We start from the raw sequence: 21,366 nt of genomic DNA, 5'->3' as shown, positions 1-21,366 counted from the left end.
GGTGGCACGTGGCTCTCTGGGGTGAAGCAAGGCTGTGTACTATGGGGCATGCTGTGTAGGATCACATGGAAATGCAAGATGAAGAGAGAAACAGTGAACCGTCAGTATTAAGCTCTCTAGAAATACCACCTCTGGTCGAGAGGCTACAGGCTGCTCCTCTCTGAGAGCCTGGGCCAGAGTGTTGTACAATGGAGACAGTCAATGATGTGACACGGGGTCTGCTGAGGGAACAGAGGTGCTGGAGTTCCTCTGCTGGGTCCTCTCATGCAAAGCCATTGCAGAGCCGGGGACAGCGGGCTGTGCCAGAGGGACTGGAGGGATGGTATGGTGTGGGCAGCTATAGGGCAGGGCGAGGAGCTCCGGCTCTGCTCCTAGACGGCAGCGTCTGATCCCCTGCCATTCAGAGACGTCTTCGGCTGGAGGCCATTCTTCTGCGCCTGCACATCTGGCTGGGGCTGCGTCATCTGCTGGAAACGCTGCTCGGGAACAAGGGGAGAGAGGGTGTCAGCTGAAGACTGGGATCCCCAGCCCCCAACCTTGGGGTGGCCCTATTGCCAGCGCGAGGGGATAGTAACGCGGCAGGGGATGCCCTTGCAGCACCACTCTATCTATCTCTGTTGCCAGGCCATGTGAGCCCCCTGCTTTGGTTCTGTGCAGAGCACTTCTACTTGAAGTGCAGGGATCACCTTTATAACATGGGGAAACAGCCACCAGGCAGTGCCTGCTGCTAAGGGGAGCAAGGGAGAGCTGTAATGGCACAGACTTCAGAGCAAAGCCATTTTCCAAGCTTCCCCATTTTTGCAGCTAGGGTTTCCTGTGAAATGTCATTAACCAACTGCAGCATGCTGACAGGTCATGGTCTGTGACTCTAATGTGGATCAGACCAGTCCAGCTGCACAAACCTTTGCACCAGCAGTGATTCCCACCGCCATAAACTGATCAAATGAAAACTGTAAAGAGCAATAAAATGAAGCCAGAACCCAGGAAGATACAGAGGGGCAAGTCATTACTGGAAGCGTGCAGACTGAGCATCGGGAGTGATGAATGCTTATGAGTCACTTTGTCTGCCAGAGTGGGATTGGTGCTGCAAAAGAGAAGGCAGAGGAAAATAGAGCCCGACCTGAATAGGCATCACTAAGCCAGGAAGAAGCTCTTTGCAGCAAAGGGAAACAAGCTCCAACTCTCCAGCTCAGCTGAAGTGGCTGTTGCTGGGTGAATTCCCTGAAACGATCACTGAGCTGCTTCTGCCATTCATGGTCTTTTCTTTTCCCCTCACATTCATGCTCAGTAGGATCAAAATGACTTGTAATCTTCCCTGTCTGTCAAAACCACTTTATTCAGCATTGGCATCTAATTTCCCTCCAGCTTCAGCTCTATTACAAACTAATCCAGGATCTGTGCATATAAGAGGCCAAAAATTCTCTCCATCTCTCTGGAACACGCACACACACACAAAAAAACCTGCCTCCCTCCTGCTGCCATCTGCTGCTTCTCTTTGGATCTATGAGCACCAGGAGCAGAAGCCCTCAGCCAGCAGTGCAGCTACTCCAGGAGAGCCACAGGCTGGCTTGGCTCCCCCAGATGCCAAGATGTGTTGTCACATCCCTAATGGGAACAGGATTGAAAGCATATCTGTTTGTTTGCCAGAATTCCCTTTTCCCCCTTTTCCAGCTCCTATTATGAGGGGTTAAGAAGCCCTCTAGAAATCTGAGTAAGACTTTCCTAGTGGAACCGCAGCTGGCCCTCAACCCAGCATCATCCTATTGGCTTGGCATTACATAGGTCTGAGTGCTGCAGAACCTCAAAGCTGCTCCCAATACAAACAGTAAGAATCAGAAACTGAACTCAAATGAGAGACCAGAAACTGAAAGCTCATCTGAGACATGAGAACCAGGCAGATCCTGTAGCAGATCTCATCTAAATAGAGAGCTGGGAGGAAGGAAAGTCAAATCCACCTGCAACCTGACCTCAGAAGCAGAGGGCCTGAAGCTGATCTCAACCCAGCAGCTCTAGCCAAAGCATTTGGACTTAAACATTACTCAAAATATGACAGCAACGAACTAAACTGGCGGGGTTTAGATGGCGCCAGCTGGCTGTTGAAGGCAGGCTGGGAAAGTCATAAATCAGCAGCACCCCTGCAGTGACTGCTCGCACCTGTAGCTCACAGCAGACAGCATCGAGACGGGGACTTTGTGCACAGCACTCTCAAGATTGAACAACACTGTAAATAAGATCTCAACAGCAATTACCATGTATGAGATTCGTGATTCACTGCTGCATATAACCTTGCTCAAATCAAGAATTAAAAAAATATATTTTAAGCAAGATCAAAGAGTTGCAGGTATTTGGGGTTCTGCACAGATTTCCGCCTTGCTTCTTATCCCTCTCATACACTGACTGCTGTTTGCAAAGCTGTCTCCATCACTAGCAGGTCTTAGCCCTGAGTTATCTCAAGCTTCATGCTTGGAGGATGCTGATGTCTCTGCTGAAAAGTGCCAGGTAACTGCTCACAGCCAGGGACCGCTGGGAATGGGATTTCTCTGTGTTACAAAATCTTAAGGATTTCTTCTTCACAGAAGAGGAGTGGCAAAGTCATGCATACCTGCCGGAGAGTCCCTGTTGAGGTGAAGAAGCTGTACAGCATGTATCCTGGGATCAGTACCATGGAGGACAGCGCCATGAGCCAACCAATACCTTGTCCCCATGCAGGATAGATGTATTTGCCCAGCGTCAGAGGGGTCATTTCCACCACACTGAATAAGAACACACCCTGGGAAAAGAACACCAGCCATCGCAAGTGAGGGTGTGCAAGATCAGAGAAACATCCATTAATTTCTCCCTTCATCACTCTCTTAGTGCCAAACAGTCTTACGGCAATCCAACAGCTCCTTAAATTATTATAGAAGCTTTCAGCCCATCGTCTCTTAATTTTCTATCATTTCCCCCCTGACTACCCTATGCTGAAAGCTAGAACTAGAATAACCCTGATTTCCTTCTTCACCAGACTGCTCACATAAGCAGTGCCCTTGCAAGCAGTTCCTAACCAAGTTGACAGCATCTTTACAGCTGGCCTCAGAAGCCTTTAACTTCCTATCATTGGCCTTCTCACACCATTCTTTGTTCTACCACTGCTGGAAATGTGAGAACCAGCAAAAGCAAAATTGCTCCACCATCAGCTGTACTGTATTTGCTGGCGTCTTTTGCTCTGACAAGCCTATTAGGCACCAGTGCAGGAGCCGCAGTGGCTGAGAACCTTCTCTTCTACCAATAACAGCTTTTAAATACAGTAAATTATTTGCTTGTCTCTTGACGTCTCAGAAGAACTGAGAGCATCTTTTAGATTAAGTAATTAACTCTGAAGACTTTCTTACTCGCTATTTCCAGCTGTACTTTGCCTATCCCAGGTACGTTGCAGTTATGGACAGACTGTTAGTGGAATTAAAATGTAGTGTATCCCCTACAGCCCTTCCAAACTAAGAGGCCCTTCTGGATTCACTCCTGCAGATATGACCCTTCTGTTCTTACCAGGCAGACAAGAGGAGTGAAAAATGCCCAACAGATTTTCCACCAGATGCAAGGTTTGTAGCCGATCATTTCTTCGATGTTTCTGTAAAATCTGTTCACACCTAAAAGAAAAGGCTGTTGAGAAAAGCATCCCATCTCTGTGCCCCATAGGCTTCACTTCTTCTCATGAGAGAGCAAAGGTCAGCCACAGCAAGAAGGTGACAACACTGTGGTGTAAGAGCCATTATCTGAGGGGCCCAAGGATGGGGACACAAACACAGGGTCATCTTGCACACTGCAGGTGTCTTAGGAGGAGCTGAAGGCAGGACCATAGGCATCTGCCAGTTAGTGCACAAGTCTTTGTGGTGGTCTGTGGAAGAGAGATGATAGCCTCCTGCTCCTGATTTTCTGGAATTATCAGCCTCAGCTATTTTCAGTTGCAAATCTTTTATTGCCTTCACTGTTGGATGCTTTTGAAAAAAATCACCCTTTGCCCGTAGAGACAAGAAAGAAACAAGGTCTTTTTTTGCTTACCGTAACACCAAGAAATTGAGATGGTCTCAAAGAAGACAAGAAAGAGAAGACACATGCCACTGGCTGAGTAGTAATCAAACAGCTTGAAAACATAAATGCCACCCTGAGGAGACAAAGCCAGGGTCAAGGAGTTTAGTTATGGATTATGTTTGACAATATCAGCCAGCTGCTTCAATTGCTACTAACTACATCTGCTGGCTTTAATGTTAATTACTCCAGACAGGAGAGTAGGCGCTGAAATGTTTCCACTGGAATCAGGTTCCCAGCAGAAAAACGGGTGTGCTCTTGAAGGCAATTAGCCAGCTTGTTCAGGTATGGCCAACGGCAAGTAGAAAAAATGGGGATTCGTGAGGCTTTCTTACTTATCCCTGTTTTAGTTGGAGTCACCTAATTAGTTCACTCTGCCCCTCCCAGGAGTTTTGTTGCTTTGCACCTCGCAAATCTACAGACCACTCAGTTCTATATTCACACACATAAACCTTGGCTTCAGCCCCAGAGGTTTCAGGGCTCCAAGAGACGGGTCTTTATGTTATCTTAACCCTCTGCACCAAGTGTTCCTTCAGCATGGGCTTTGCTGGCCTGAGCCCTTATTGCAAATAGCAAGAGAACACACTAGGCTGACTACAGGATGGCCGCAGCAATTATGGAGGCATCACTTGAGATGTGACAGCAATGATAAGCCCATATGTCCAGAATTGGGATGGCTCCTACAGATGCTGTCACTTCTCCTAAAGCTTTTGGTGCTCCTGTGAAATCTGTGGGTGACTGGGCAGGTGCCAGGAATGGACGTACAAGTATGGCTGTCTGTACCTGGGTGATATTGGAGAATCCAACAAGATAAGAGATGAAACAGACTATTGCTATGAAGATCTTCTTCCTGGCTCTTAGGATATGAGGATATTCATCCATCAGGGCAGTAACGAACCCCTCCACAGTGCAGAACTGCAGCAAAAGACAACACCAAGGAAACATTCGTAAGTATCTTAGCCTGACATCACCCCCACCTACATTTAACCCCAGTGTTGACAGCCTCATTACTTTAAGTGTCATCTGCAGACAGTAGAAAAGAAGGCTCTGCACAGAGCTGCCCTGAATCATGTCCTGAAAGTACCTCTCTCTGTTCACTGATTATATAGGGAATTAAAAACACTGAGCTTAGATGTCTAAAATTAGCTGAGATGCATCTCCACCTTTGCCTCCCCTCAAACTCTCGAGGGCCACCCCACTGCTGTCCTGCTCCACAGCTCTGCCAGTCTCTCCATCACAGCAACAGCTCTGCTGCTGGCACATGTGCTCGTCCTTTCCCTGGTGTGCTCTTCTCAGCATATTGCAGCAGTGCTTGTGCTGTTTAGTGATCTAAAGCACTCATTATGTTGCTGGACTCACTGTCCAGTCCCACATGCAAGTATTAACAACAACATCTCTGACTACCTGTTCCTTGAGTTTATTTAGCTTTTTTCAAGCACAGCATTAAAATGCATTAATACATTCAAAGGCCATCCTCACAGCATGTGGTCTTTCTAGAGCTGTGCTGTACTAGACACAGTGAGTTAATGCTGTCTGTACAATGATCTGCCCTATAGCAAGTTGTGTATGTGTGAAGCACGTCCTTCTCTCCTATTTCCTCTTAAATTATGAGATTCACTTTCAGGTCTCGCTCCTAGGAACCACAGGTAACATACAGCTCTCAGAGAGCACATCTTGCCCATTGCAAAACCACTGGGAAGTTGATGAGGGCAGCAAGCTCCTGGTTTCCCCGGTCACCCTCAGTGAACATACAAACCAGTGCAGTGGCAGTGACAGATGGATATCAGAGACTTCTCTGTCCCCCAGGAGAGTGCTGTAGAAAGTGGGGGCATTTTTAGGTTCAGATTTGAGACAAGAAAGAAAACAATCAATAGAGATGGAGGTAGAAATACAGACAAAAAGAGCAGCAGAACACTGGAAAAATCTATGGAAGCAAAGCCAGACATCTGAGTAACTCCTACTGCTGTGCAGGGATGGTAGAGGAGCTGACATCCCATGGGCTTCTGGGACACAGAGAGAGGCAAAGAGCAATATTCCTGCCTGGGGTTTTATCTCCACATGCTGCAGTACGGAAAGCTGCATCCCAGAGAGCCCAAGCTCAATTGCTTTGTTTGGAATTTGTAATGAGCTCAGCCTTTTATGTTGGACTTCTGTCCAACATAAAGCATCCCTTTAAATGTCCATTAAAGCATCCCTTGCCATTAGAGCATGGGTTAATCTGTCTATATACTCATTGTCAGCGAGCTCTTCACCCTATCCCACCCGCTCACTGTCTACAAGAGTCAGGACAGAGCTGGCACCACAGTGTGAAGCCTCAGCATGACGAAACCAACCCTGTCGAAAGCTATTCCTTCCGCATGGATGCATGGCCAGAACCTGGCACTGGGCAAGGCAGGGAGGGGCGAGGGCTGGGAGGGACTGGGGGAGAGAGTGGGCATGAGGGGATTCCAGCATGTAATAGGTAAAATGGGGAACCAAGCAGTGCCATGCTGGTTTTTCTAGCCCTAAAACAGAACTTCTTACCGTTCATTGGAAATGACCTTCTGTCAGCCTCAGACTGCAGAGAGCTACAGGAGCTGGAGGGACTCTACTTACAGCCTTGAGACTGCAGGTCCATGTGTGGCCTAGGGTCTTACTTTCCCAGCCCACAAACCTAACCTTATCCCCAGGATAAGCAGGCAGCTGGGGGAAAGTGTGCTGCTTTCAAGAGTGAGGAGAGTCTGCTGATTTGGGGGCCACGATAACATTTTTCACCTAAAGGTTTTATTTCCAGTCACTTCTCTCTTTTTCCCATTTTGGTGCATGATCACCATCACGAGCCGCTGGGTTGAATGACCTGGACTTGGCAGTCTCTCCCCCATCCTCACAGTGCTGAGGATGTGCTATTCCTCTTCAGCAATAACCAGAAGGAGAATTGTGGCCTGAGCAGGACTGGGACTGGGACCAGGACCTGTGAGAAGGTTAACCACAGCTGCCAGATGTGCAGCATGGGTTTTACTATTCTCAGCCATAAATCCTCATGAATAACCTGCAAGAGGCAGGTCTCGCAAAGGGCAGATGCAGGCTTGCAGTCACAAGGCTTGTCAGCTCCCTTGGGGAGTAAAACGCCTGACCTGGAAACTGGTAGGTTAAAAGAAAGCATTAGCATGTTATGCAAGAGGGTCTAGACGCAAGAGAGCTAAAGCCGGAGTGGATCAGAGGCAGAGCAAACATTAAGGACCACAAGCAGCAAGTGGGGGCATAGGAGGGAGGTGCACACATCAATGTAGGTCACTGCTTGCATTCAAGGCACTGTGGAGGAGATGAGCATGATGGCAGAGAGGCAGATGGAGCTGCACTGCTGAGCTATTTGCTGAGCCTCAAGGACACAAGCAGACCACCTTGCAGCACTGCTGAGGGGATGGGTCTCATCGCTGCATCACACAGACCTCAGCCTGACCTTCCCTTGCTGGCCAGGCTCCCATACCTCTCTGGCCCCATGCCTGGAGGGTGGTGAGGGTCCCTGCTGTGCCCTAATGAAAGCAGCTGCTCCTCATCTGCAAGTACCACAAACACTATTTAAAACAAGCACATATCAAAACTGCCATTTTTGAAATGGATACTTCAAAATGCATGTGTAATTGCAGCCTGTGCTGTTTTATACGGCTAAGCTGCCGTTCTGTAAATCGTGTGATTGACTCAGAGTGCCACCATGCATGCAGAAAGCTCCTTCCCATCTATTTATCTGCCCTTCTTTAAAAACTTGTTTTCCATTTGGTGCCTCCTTTCCCCGCTCCTCCTCCAGGCACTGATAGCCTCCCACAGATCGCCTGCCCTCCAAGACCGGCTGACGGAGGGACCTGGAGAATTTCAAGTGGTATTTGAGAAGCAAATGCAGCAAATAAATTCCACACAGTACTTTGAGGGCTTATTGTCATGTCTGAAACTATTTACTGGAGCTGAGTGAATAATCCATGGAGAGCGGTGGTTTTTGTTTTTGTTTTTTTTTCTGTAAATGGAGCTTTTTTCGAAACGTTTAGTCATTATTTGAAATTATTTGCCAAATAATGTCTGTGGTAATGCAGCTGAGAGCTCCAGGATGTGTTTTTGTGGGAGCGTGCTGTAACTGAGAAGCAGGTATGGTTGATTGTATTTTTCGTGGAAACAAAGTATGACAGGTCAGGGAGTCTGATCAGGAATTAGATTTGGTTTTATGAAGGCTATGTGTAACCCAGGAGAGAGTCCATTTTGTTCTAAGGCTTTGCACAGCAAGGAAAGACCATGCTGTTACAGGGAAGGATGTGACAGACCCAGGCGGGCACATACTTTTGAAGGCTTCAGTTGCACCCTCTCCTCCAGAGGGACTGCCTCACCAGATAGCTACATTTATGCAAAATTATCAGATTAAAAATGTATCATTACTTGTTAAAAAAAAATACAGAGCCCATACTATTTTGTTTTGCAATATTTTCCCAAGGCATGGCTTCTTTCCACCTGCTCGTTACAAAGCCAGCCTGGGAGCTCAAGCAGCAGAGCACTTCACCTCTGCTCAGGACTATGCTAGTTATTAAAAACAGTGCCAAAACACTGCACCAAACCACTATTCCCACTGCTTCAGATGCTGCATCGCTGCTTTTCTCAGTGCAACCTGCCAATGCCATGGCAGAGAGATATGGTCTAGTGGGAGACTGGTATGTGCTGGGGACGTTCTACTCCACTCTGCAACAGTAAGCCAAAGTAATGGCATTCTCTTACTGTGCCTCACAGGAAATCCAGGTTGGTGAAGGTGCTCCATGACACCTTAGAAAATCCAAAGCATCCCAAATTAGCTTGTCACAAAATACCAAGGACTACAGTGGCCGCAAACTCTTATTATGTAGACACAAAATGTAACAGTTAATATTGATTTTCCTTATTTCACATTCCTATTTCAAGGAAAACAGATAATATCTTACTGGGAAAAAAAAAGAGAAAAAAAAAAAAAACAGCAATTGCTTGAAATGTATATATTTTTTCCTTTCTCTCATTTTCCCTGCCCCAAAGCATTTTGGCAGGGCTAGTTTCCCACTAGTTCCATTTAGAGCTTGTGAGCTACTGGGCAGCTCAATTGCCAGGGCCATCCAGCAAGACCAGGCCACACTGCGTCCATGAAGCAGCACCAACACTTCTCTGGGGCCCAAAACTGTCCTGAACGGAGAACAGCTTTCCAAAGATCCTCCTGCAGGGAAGTGGTGAACTTCTCATAAGGCTGACTGGTCAGATACCACCCCACTTGCAGCATATGAGAAGAGTGCAGGGGTGATGACCACAAAAGAGAGTTTTTTTCATGTGAAAGAATCTGTGAAAAAACACTGACTCAAGGTGCAGAAGGGAAAACCACCATGAGGTCCAAAAATATCTTTGTATTTTACCCCACTTTGTCTCTGGGCTGCCTCACCTGACTATCCAGGCCCAGCATCATCAGCATAGAGAAGAAGAGGATCGACCAGAGTGGGGACAGGGGCAGTTGGGTGACAACCTGCGGATAGGCGAGGAAAGCCAGTCCAGGGCCTGCAGAAGTGAAATGAGAGATGAGTTCACATTTATAAAGTGTTTGATGGAAAGTCATAGTGATGAGCAACAGTGAAGAGAAACAGTGATGACAGGCAGAAACTGCGGGAAGTTACTACAAGAGATGTTACCCATGACACACCAACCATGTTGGGTGCACAGGGGTGGGATGGGAGGCAGCAATGACTGGGGAGATGCTTTGCCTTTTCTTCTCCTGCCAGTGAGAGTCATCAAATCACTGCTACCAAATGGAGCTGGAGCACTTTGCTAGAAAAAAAAAAAATGAAATTTGGAGCTGGTGTCTTTTTTTTCCCCCCGTCACATAATGCTGTTACTTGAGATAAAAGCTTTTTCTGGAAAGACAGTAATTTCAAAATACATCTTTGGGCAAAAAGACACAGTCTCATCTACATTTTTAAAAAATTATTCAGAGATCACGATTTCAAAATCTTGCATGGAAAAAGGACACCAAGCTTTGATCACATCTACTGAGAACATAGGCAGTATGTGAGGAAGCAAATGTTCTCCAAGAAAGGTTTCAGAAAGCAAACAGACAAAATATTTCACTGCAGCCAAAGCTCACAAAACCTCACCACTGAAAGCAGGTGGACATTAAAAGGAGTCAGGAATGCTCCCTGCAGCAGGAATTGGTGTGCAGTGAATGTCTGGTGATTCAGACTGGTCTTGGGCAGAAAACATACAAAGATGGCTGTGTGCTTGGTCATGGAGAAGAAAGACCTGGGAGCATCCCACATGCATGGACAAATTTCTCTAAAAATGCTGCTGTTGCATTTGTACCTGGGTTTGCTATTTTGGGTGACTTGTGGAAACTTCCCATGGTGGATCTTCAAGTGTGTGAAGTGGTATTGGCTACACCAATACACAAACTATCATTATACCAGTGACAGAGAATCTGGCCCTTTACACATGCACAACATATAAAGGTTTCCCAGGAAAATACTAAGATCTGAGTCCTGCATTTTAACTAAAGGACAACTCCTGAATAACAATGCAGAGAGATACAAACCTTAAGAGGTGATGTTGGGGGGTCAGGGAAGGAAAAGATATTCCGGGTATTATTGGCACTGCTGCCACGTTTGCTCACCTGAGGAGGCCAGTTCTGAAATTGACTTCTTCGTGATGTGCGACATGAAGCCAACGATAGAGAAAATAACAAATCCAGCAAATACACTCGTGGTGGAGTTTATACAGCAAACAATAATGGAGTCTCTGGAAAAGAGAAAGGAAGAAAAGAAGCCATTTTCAGGTCCCTACCAAATAGGTGAGGAACAAAGGGTGGGCAAAGAGAAGACTAAGCCTTCCCCCACTAGGGAGAAGGCAGTGTGCCCCTTAGCTGCTTAGTGACAGAGGGGGACAGCAGAGGCCAGGCACCCAGACTTGCTGTGATGCCTCTATCCCTGCAAGCACTCAGAGCAGTAGCAGAGGGGGGCTCTGCTGGCCATGTGACGACGGTCACAATGCGTGATTCTCTGCTGCTTCCACCACCAAAACCCAGCAGAGCCAGGAAAACCCAACAGACCTGTAGACGTTGTTGTGAAAAGTGTTGTAGCTCCCCAGTGCAATCAGGGACCCCAGCCCCAGGCCATAGGAGAAGAAGATCTGTGTGGCTGCATCCATCCAGACCTGCAGAAAGGGAACAAGCTTTGTGTCTGTCCTCCACCATGCAGTCAACTTGGTGGACTCTGCTCGCCGTTACCCAGTCTCTGGTCCATCTCTCTCTCCCTGCAGAGACTGATGACCTGCTACACAGGGTTAGTGTGGGCTGCAGGCTATCCAGCACTGGGCCAGTCAGGAAATGAGGCATTCCCAACCCAGAGGGGAGGTTCCTTTGCTGGGGTAATTTCTCATCCCTCGTGGACAATATCACCTGATTACAACAGAGATGCTGCACGGCATTCCACCCATTAACAACCTGAATTTTGTCTCAAACTGTGAGGGTAATAACTACCCAAGTAGGGAGATATTCCTTTTCAGTTTTAGTTCTCTCTTAAAATATTGAAGGAAACACTGATATGAAGATAGCTGGGCATTAGAACTACCAGCAGGACAGTTACAGCCAGGCAACCAACCTCAGAGTCGGAGAGCTTCCTGAAGTCAGGTGTGAGGTAGAAGAGGATGCCCTCCTTGGCCCCGGGCAGAGTGACTCCCCGGAAGAAGAGGATGAACAGCATGAAGTAGGGGTAGGTGGCTGAGAAATACACCACCTACAGGAGATACCATGGGATAGATACTGTCAGTAATTCCTGTCCATGGTGGCACTGCAGTCACTGTGTACCCCCCACCACCTTTGAGGGGGATAAGGTCCCCAAGCACTGCTGTTCAAGGCTGAGCCTGTAATCACGGAGAGAGCAGCCTGCACAGCCCCCAGAGAGAAGAAATTGATTGATATCCTCCTTGTATTTTCCACCTCACACTCCTATGCAAGTAACATTTCTGGCTGTTTCTCTGTGCCAAAGACAAGCAAGGATGCACTAATCGCAAAAGTAGCAGGCAAAATTCTAGATGGATTGCCCAAAGACAAGAGGATTGCAGAAGGATAAATTTAGTCCACAGAAGTAATCCCTTTAAATCATCGCATCCTTATTTTGCAGAGCTGAAGCCAGCATTCCAGTAGTCCAATGCATCAAGAAACATTAGCTCTCTTGACTCCAACTCTTCCGAGAATTGCAAGCATATGCCATCACTCAACAGGTAATGGCAGTCACTGGGCTTTTGCTGTGACTGTGTAGCAAAACCCCATCTGAGAATCCCTAGGGGTGTCAGCGGTTGAGGTGACCTCCCTCTGAAGTGCTTCTTTCTGATCTTCACTGTAGATTATCCCTTTCATAATGCTGTCCCTCTAACATCATGCTGTGCTCTAAACAACACACCTCAGTATCTCAGCATTCCCATTTCAATAAACTAAGCAATTACCTCTCAACTGTCCTGGTCTGAAATGCTACACAGTGAATAATCATATACTTCTGATCCATAGGTATCTCACCAATACCTAAACGGCAGCAGAAAGATTTTCTAAAGAGATGGTGAGTGCTTTTCAGTCCACAGCATTTCAAGAGAAGCTATTATTGTAGGGTGGAACCCAGAATAGACCTCATCATCTTGGAGAACTGTCCTGATGCGGGTTAACAGTAGTCATCTCTGAAAATCTCTTTCCCAAATCTTCAAAGAGACTGAGAACGTTTACCTGCGACTTTGTGGGGAAGAATTATTCTCTACACTTAGATTGAAAGTTACCATGAACATAGCAATTTTTACAGCCGTGCAAGGTAAATGTCAAGAATTTAATAGCATCTACTGCAATTCAGCCTTGAAGCACCGTAACATTAGTTACAGACACTCAGACTAAATTGAGTCTGGAGGACATTTTGACAGCACCGAACCACCCATTCCTCACACCATACCTTGCCCGTCCACTCCACACCCTTCCAGATGGAGAAGTAAACCAGCAGCCAGGCTAGGGCCAGTGTGCCAGCCAGGGGCCAGCGGATGGATCCAGGCTCCCCCAAGCCGCCAGACATCTGGTGCATGTTTCTCCTAGGGTGGGAGAGGCTGTGTTAAGGGAAAGTCTGACCCCTGGGGGTGTGATGATTGGAGATCTCAGTGGTGCCTGGAGAGCGAAGGGCCAGATGCAGACATGCGTGAGAGCCCACAAGACCTAGAGGGACCTGCGGCACATGGTGAGGGGCTAAGAGAAGAAGGATAGATGCAGTGAGGCCATTACTCTCCATTCATCTGACATGCAACCGCACGGTGCTCCCCACCCTGTGCCTGCCCCAGTTAGCAGCCAGTTCTCCAAGGTCTGGAGTTGACAGGGAGGGCAGCAGCCCTGGCAGACAGGTAGGATGGTTGCAGTGGGGAGAAACCTGGTGTAGGCAGGCTGTGACGTACTCCCAGAACTCGGTGACGGCGCTGGTGAGGTTGGTGGTGTCATCCAGGGAGTAGTTGGAGAAGCAGCGGTCGGTGTTCCAGGCATTCCCGCAGCTCTGCCACGGCAGGTCCTGGGGGCACAGCTGTTGTTAGCATCTCCAGCAAGGAGTGAAACCTGTCTTTCTTTAAACTACAGACACAGGTTGTTTTTGCAAAGGGGGTGGGCAGCTCATCTGGATGGGCAGAAGCTTTGCAGCAAAAGGCATTAAACAGTTTTCCAAAATAATAGTTAAGTGTGAAGCAGACTTTTCCAGGAAATTATATCAAGAACATGATTAGGGCAATGTCATAGCTCTAATAAAATGTAGCAATTCCCCGGATAGTAAGCTATTTCCAATTAACTGATGGTAATTAATAGCTATAATTAAAATAGCTATCAAGGGATATTGTGTTTAGAATCAATATGGCTTTTGGCTAGTTTCACAAAACAAGTGGTTGGAGTTTTCTGCACAAAGAACAAACACTGATTCATTCCTTATCTCCCATTCATACCAAGCCCCAACATGTGAAAAGCAATGTAGCATTGCAAATTGGAGGCTAAAAGTCTATCTATATGAACAAATTATTGTAACATAAGCTTGGGAGTAAATATGAAGCACAGTAGCTATTTCACGTCATCTCCTCCCCCGATTTTAAGCATTACAGAGGAGTTCCTGGATATTTTGATGCAGTGGCTAACAGCATGGTAGTAGTGCCTTGCTGCAGATTGAACACGGTCAGCTCTGGAGCTGCAAGCAATGAAGCTGCAGCATCACGGGCTGTATGAGCACACAGGCAGCTCACCCGTGCCCTGTCGTGCCATGCATAAGCAGTTCAGATACATCCCTGCACGCAGCAGTCTTGTTTCCTGAGCACAGAGAAGGCATGACCAAGACGTGTAGATGGATGCAGAAGGGCTATTCTGGATGATTTCCCTTTGTAGATAAAGCCTTGGGCTCCAGCTTGACAAAGTCTTTGAGAATGTTTGCGTCCTTTCTTGACCATACAAGAATACAGCCTCTTTTTAAGATATTTTCTGTGTTTTAAGTGCTTTGTGGCATCAGAGCCTGCAAGGAGCACACTGGTTCTGCACAATGGCTGTGGAGGGACAGATAGGAAAACCCCAGTTCTCCCCCCCCCCCCCCCCCCCCCCCCCCAAGCTATTTGCATCCATCCTGTGATTTTGCTGTGAAGGAAATGCAGTGGCTCAAGCAGAGCTACAGAGCAGCCCTTCAACCAAGTACCCTGCACGTCAGAGATGCAGCACAGCTCTTCTAGGAGGGGAGGGCATGGGGACGTTTTGTTGCTGCTCTATTTCCTCTGGATCTCAGAGGACAGAAGCAGCAGCAGGCAAGCTGGGTTCCCTGTTCAGGTTCAAAATACCCCTATTCAGATTTAGGAGGGGCAAGCAACAGATGTCAGCCAAGCTCTGTGACTGGCACCTTCCAGGAGCTTTCTGGAGAAAGCAAAGGCTGTGAGCCAACACCTGAAGCTGCCTGTGGAGACACAAGCACTGTGACCAGCCAGGTCTGTGACATCTGAACAAACCAAAGCCACATCCTAAGATGCATCTTCATAGGGTGAGAAACTGTTCCCCAGGAAGCAGGGAGTAAGGACTGTACAGCTAATGCCATGCCATAGAAGTCTGTGACTCACTGAAGTGAAAGAGTTGAAGAGATAGTAGAGAGACCAGGCAATGATGACAATATAATAGATGTTCAGCCAGAAGGAGAGAACCACAGCTGCCAGCCCCACTCCTGCAAAAGAAGACAGAGAGCAGCATCAATCCAGGTCTCTGTGCTCAAGTGAGCTCCTGGGCATCACAGAAAGCTCTGTGGCAGAGCCAGAAAAAAACAAGGTGATTTACCCATGTGGCACACAGCACAGATACACTGTGCTCTCAAGAGAGCTTCTCATCCACCCATTTAATAGAATCATAGAATCATAAAATCACAGAATGGCCTGGGTTGAAAAGGACCACAATGATCATCTAGTTTCAACCCCCCTGCTATGTGCAGGGTTGCCAACCACCAGACCAGGCTGCCCAGAGCCACATCCACCAGGTGAAAATTTCAGTATGCTAGATTGCCCCTTATAAACAGGATTTGATTACTTCCCCAGATTTTAAGGGTCAAGGACAGGGAAAAAATGTCCCTGAGTTGCTCCCCACCACAGTCCCCAGGGCTTTGCTTCCCAAACCATTAGAAGATCTTTGTAGGCACATCACCACCTTTACCAACTTATAGCACAGTACCTTTAAACATGGGTGCTAATTTCCAGACTCCCAGTCCTCCCACAGAGGTGTACTGGCCAAGAGCAGTTTCCAGCAGGAAGAGTGGGATCCCAGCAAACACTAGCGTCAGGAAATAGGGAATGAGGAAGGCCCCTGAAAGAAGGAGCAGTGTTACCAGATGCCTCTCTGTTTCTCCATCAGCACCCATGTGACAACGAGCAGATTTGCTTGGAGGTGACAACTTGCAACTGGGCTTGATGTGTTCATAAAGTTTCCTACTGAGATCACCGCTGCCTTCCCCTTCTGTGCTCATACCACTGTGGATATTTATCCCTCATATAATGTAAATACATACACCATAGCTAGTGATACTGCTAAGCCTCACTTATTTGGTAGATACTTGGGTGCTGTTTAAACCAGTATGACAACAAAACCAAACACTCAGGTGCTGACCTTGGTAGCTTGCTCTCATTGAAGTTCTGTTCTGCTTGTAGCAGTGCTTTCACCTTGAGGAAATCGACACAAGAATATCTGGCATTGGCACTGCTTTTTCAGTTCACAGCTGTTTCAGTCCTTCAGGGAATCTGTGACAAAAACCCTATTTGCTCTTAGTGCACCTCCCCACTCTTCCCCTAGTTACCTTGAAGTTACCAGTGAAAACATTATTTCTATGGACCCTATTATTAGCATGGAACCTATGGAAGTCTTATTGTCACTAGAAGTATGGCTATCCAGCAGATGGATTATTTGTACCCCAGTATGAGAAGAAGCAACAAAATAGATGAGCCTCGCCATGTGATTTGAAGGCTGTACGAGTTCAGGTCACTCTGACTTCCAGGACTCATCACAAAGCTCATTTTCCAGCTGTCTGGTACATGTGCTGGAGCCTGTCATTATCCCCGAATAGGACTAAGTCTTGCAGAAGATCCTGGCAGGGGAAAGAGGAATTCTATTTGTGCAGCAACAGCTGGCCAGGTGCAGGGTAGCACTGATGTCTGCACCATCCGGAGGGCCCAGCTGTCAACCCAAGTCTTCTTCTCCGGGTATTAGAGGGAAAGCAAGCACTGAGGCAGCCAGCAGAGCTTCCCTGCAGAGCCCAGCCAAGCTCTCCGAGCTGCTCTCTGTGGGCAGGAAAGCATCAAGGCTGTGGCAGCTGCTGCCTTTGGGGCACCCAGCTGAGGATGCCTGCGTGTCAAGCAGGGAGTGATCCCAGCTGGGAGAGGCAGGTACCAGCACCCAGCATGGGACTCACTGAAAGCTGTTGTGCTGAGGAGCTGGCAGTGGATGGTGGGGAGAAAACATGCTGTGGGCCTGCAGCTCAGTGTCCGTAAGTCTGAATTGCAAGCTGGCATGCAACTCCAGGCTCTCGCCTCTGACAGCAGCTTGGCGAGGGAGAGCTTTGAGGATGGCAGCTGGAGAGACTCTGCCCATGCAGCATCCTGCCCATGGGCTAGGTTCAGCCCCAGGGCCTATGAGAAAGCCAGAGGCCATGGATGCTGCTTTGGTGTACAGCTATGGTAGGCTGAGCTTGGTGAGGACACAGTGGTCGGCTGGCTTCTGTGCTAGCAGCTAATGAAATTTGGCCACTCCCCTGATGGATTAGCATTTTTCATCTACAGCAGGCCAGAAAAGATTTGTGAAAGGTTTTATTAGACTATCAAGAAAAACAAAAAGACAACAAACCCAAAACATGTAAACCCAGGTAATTTATCCTGGCTTAACCAAAAGTCCTCTGGAATAGGAGCAAATCTACCAGCCAGGCTGCAGCCTTGAGCTGAGGGCTATTGGCAGGGGTGGTACTGCTCTGGAAGGCTAGGTCCCTCAGCACGCTCTAAGAACACACCCAAAGCTGCACTGCCAGCTGTGACATCAGTTCAGGAATTTGTACCTAAAATCTGTGTGCCTGGCCTCACACCCCTCTGCAGTTTTCAGCTCTTATGCCATATAGGGAGGTATAGCAGTCTTAAACCAGCAAACACTGCCCACGGATGAGGAGCTGAGCATTACAAGCTGCTATGTGCCTTTTCTTGGCATCTCAAAGTGCAAATGAGAAGTGTGTGATGCTTATTTAAAGAAACGTTTCTCTCAAGTTATTCAAGCTCAGGATCTGATAGACAATTTTTAGCACCTTCTGAGCCACATTTAGAGTCAGACTGGAGTCCAGCAAATTCCTGTTGACATCAGAAGGACAGCACAGGGCTGAGTGTTAGTCATTGCTGGGCACACGCATCCATCGGCACACAGAGCCAGTGGGGAGCCAGGCATCTCTTGGGGTGATGCCTGCTCTGTGCAGCGGATGGGGCTCATGGAAGGCCGCTGTACCCAGGGTGAATATCCCCTAACTACATGCCCGATTACAGCGCAGAGCAAGTGAGCCATGAGCTGATACAATGTGATGGCAGTAAGTAAGCCATGGTATTTCCATTCAGTCCAGTTGGCCTGTGCGTAATGGAAGCAGCCCACAGCCCACGCCCCATGCAGTTCACATGAAGGATGCTAAAATTAGCATCCCACCCTCTGCCTGCTCCGCTGGGGCCGTGCCAGGAGCTGCCATCAGATGCAGCACGACCCTTCCTCGCTGCTCCCCACTGGCAGCCAGTGACGCTTGTGTGCGTCACTTCTGTCCCTTACAGGCATCAGACGTTCACTGCTTCTCATTGCTGGCTGTGGGAACAGCCAGAGCAGGCCAGGGTAAGCAGAACAAGAGGTGCAGGCTGCCACTAGCTTCACAGCCCAGCATGTGAGGTAGGGATGAGAACACGGGTACCAGTTCCCCTATTACACCTGCACAGCACTTTTGCTGGCAGCCAGCTGGTCCCTCGGTGTGCCTGCAGCTGCCAGGTCAGAAATTACCCCCTGTGCCATTACTAATGCTAATTACAGCATTTTACACCTCCGCAGCTCAGTCCCTCTTAGGATCTCAGCTGGTTTTATAAATAGGATTGATTTTATCTCAAATAAATCTCTAATTATAGGTATTACCATCCCCACTTTTATATGTGAGGAGATGGGCAGCCATGTATGCAGTGTGTCTGAGATTGCAGAGCCAACACAGAGCAGAGGATGGGCTAAATCTGAGCAAACATGGGTACTGGTACCAGGTATGGGCGCTGGAAACCCGCATCATAGCCCTGAAAATGGTGGGACAAGGGAGGGACAGCGTGTGTAAGCTGAAGCGATGAGAAACAGTCATGATAGCCACAGAAGAAGTAGGTTTTGAAAACGAAACTTGAGGGAAGGGAAAAAGGCGTGGAGAAACTAAGTGAGAACAGGAGACCCTCAGAGCTGCATGAATGAATATGACCCTCGTGTTGCAAAATTGTTTTTTTTTCCAACATTGGGGAAACATTCATTCATGCTTAATGGTCTTTTCCAACCTTAATGATTCTATGACTCCATGACAGGAACTCTGGGAAGGGGAGAGCTAAGAGGAAAGTAATCACCAGCACAAGAAGGCTGACATGATAATAAAATTATACGTACCGCCTGAAAGGTGAGATGAAGGAATTTGGACTTGTGGGGAACTCTGAGGAATAGCTCAAGGAGGTAAGCAGCACATTAAGGAGGGAGCACATTAAGGAAGGTTAATTTACTAAAAAGCAAAAACACAGAGAGACAGATGTGGGGGAGAAGAGCTGTCTGCTCTGCTGATGTCAGAGTAGCACATATTCCCCTCTACAAAAGCATCTCTGTGATGACGCTGAAGAAACATTACCATTTTACAAAGAAAAGCACAATGGTATGTTTTATGATTTCATCCAATTCATGCAGCTAGTCTGAAACTGGGGAGGGAGCTGACCTTCTAGCTCTCTTGATTTCTGGCCCAGCACTATTTCCATCTGCCCACCAGCCACTTGCACAGACTCACATAACCCAGAGCCTGTTCAGGGAACAGGCTGCTCAAAAGTGAGCAAAGACGTTATATGTTTCTCTTACTGCAATGCTACAACATGATGGAAAACACAGTAATAATGGCGAGGGAGCAAAGTCATAGACTGCAGCAAATGAGGACAAGTCCAAATGCTGTAGCCATGGGCAGAGAAATGAAGGAAGAAAATTTGCTTGTCCTTTTAAGCCTCAAGCAGGCAGGGATCTCCAGCAAGTTACCCTTGTCTCCACTGCCAACCCTTAAATGAGGTCTGTGAAGGGCTTGATCCTCGCTCCACCCCCTTTCAGTCACTCTGGTACACCGCATGCACCTGAGCTCCCCTGGGTTGGCTGTGTCTTCCCACCAGCTGCTCAATCACTGTTTCAAGCCACGACTTAGCATTTCTGCTACACTCACCTCCTCCATTCTTGCCACAGAGATACGGAAAGCGCCAGACATTGCCCAGCCCAATGGCATAGCCCACACAGGACAGTAGGAAGTCAAACCTCCCCTTCCAAGAGCCCCTGTCTGGGATCTTCTTCTTCTTGGTGCTTGGGGCCTCTGGGGCAATGGGCTCTGGCTCTTCCAAGGCTGCTTGTTTCACCTCAGAGGGAGAGCTCAGCTCCACAGAGGTGTTGTCCATCTTGCCCATGGTGACTCAGGTGTATGGCTGCCCTTGCTCAGGGGCTGGAAGAGCTGAAATGGCAGCCTTGGCCCTGGTCAAACTTAGATGAAACTGGAAGTGCTGCGCAAACCTCCTGGCAAGAAAGCAGAGAAAGAAATTACCTTGTGTATGTGTCAGGTTCAGGGTAGAGCCTCACTTAGCTGAAGTAGACTTGCTAGGTAGACTCATGCACACTAAAGCAGCCTCCCTGCTTTCCCTAGAGGTGAAACAGGATAATTCTGCCCTTCAGAAGAGCTACAGTCACTCAGGCTGCTAACAATGGGCATAGAGCTGTTTGTTACCAGCATATAGCAAATGCTTCACCCCTCATCTCCCCCTCATCCCAACACTTGCTCTGTGAAAAGCTCTGGGACCAGTGTTCACGTGTGAGCACAGTAACAGTGAGTTACCCACCGAGCAGTTCAGCAGAGACATTTATCTGGCATGTTGAAGAGACAGTGGAGAAGCGCACATCAGAGGAGATACATCCACCAGATCCAGGCTTGAAACTGAGGGCACTGGCCACAGAGCCATCTGAGAGATGGTGTGGCCCAGCTGCCCATGCATGGCTGGTGTCTATGGCTTTTGCAACAGCACTCGCACTAAGGACATGAGTGGATATAGGCAGCCCGTGAGCCATTGAGATTCCAGTGAAGTCAGGATTCTGTATTTCTTCTGGCTGTATCCTCTCCCCTCAACACCTGCCCTTGGCCAGCACAGAAGATGGGCCCGTGGCCAGTAAAGTATTGTCTCTCTGTCATGTCTCAAGCCATTATCCAGAAATGTGAATTTAAGCCTCCACCAGGGGCCATCACTGTGACCAATGTTGCGGTCTGCCAGAGAAGTCTGTTGACAAATACGTTCCCAGATGCACAAATTAGAAATAAACATAAAGTGGATATATCAGGAAACAAAGCAATGCTATGAGGAGGTGGCATGCCCTAGCAGTTAAAACTGGCCCTACTTGAGCCTCTTATTCTTGCTAGCCTCATTGCCTAACCAAATGCCACCCATTTGCCCTGCAGGATGCTTGTGAGTTTCTAAAATTTTTTTTAACAGAGACATCCTCCCAAGCCCAGG

At 47.9% G+C, this 21,366-nt stretch overlaps 1 protein-coding gene across 1 annotated transcript; it reads right to left on the bottom strand.

Moving 5' to 3' along the window:
• Positions 1-371: 371 nt before the first annotated feature.
• LOC306957842 (sodium- and chloride-dependent GABA transporter 1-like) lies at positions 372-20,274 on the bottom strand (the record flags this gene model as incomplete). Its single annotated transcript, XM_079549180.1, has 14 exons — positions 372-476; positions 2,603-2,770; positions 3,526-3,626; positions 4,039-4,141; positions 4,849-4,980; positions 9,482-9,594; positions 10,700-10,824; positions 11,135-11,238; positions 11,685-11,819; positions 13,017-13,149; positions 13,504-13,613; positions 15,178-15,278; positions 15,776-15,907; positions 20,040-20,274. The coding sequence occupies 14 exons, from the start codon at positions 20,272-20,274 to the stop codon at positions 372-374; spliced, it is 1,797 nt and encodes a 598-aa protein (XP_079405306.1).
• Positions 20,275-21,366: the final 1,092 nt, after the last annotated feature.

This window comes from Tetrao urogallus (genome assembly GCF_951394365.1).
Source record: "Tetrao urogallus genome assembly, chromosome: 1".
Lineage (NCBI taxonomy): Eukaryota > Metazoa > Chordata > Aves > Galliformes > Phasianidae > Tetrao > Tetrao urogallus.
The sequence above is the reverse complement of the archived record's forward strand: the minus strand, read 5'-3'. Positions and strand labels throughout refer to the sequence as shown.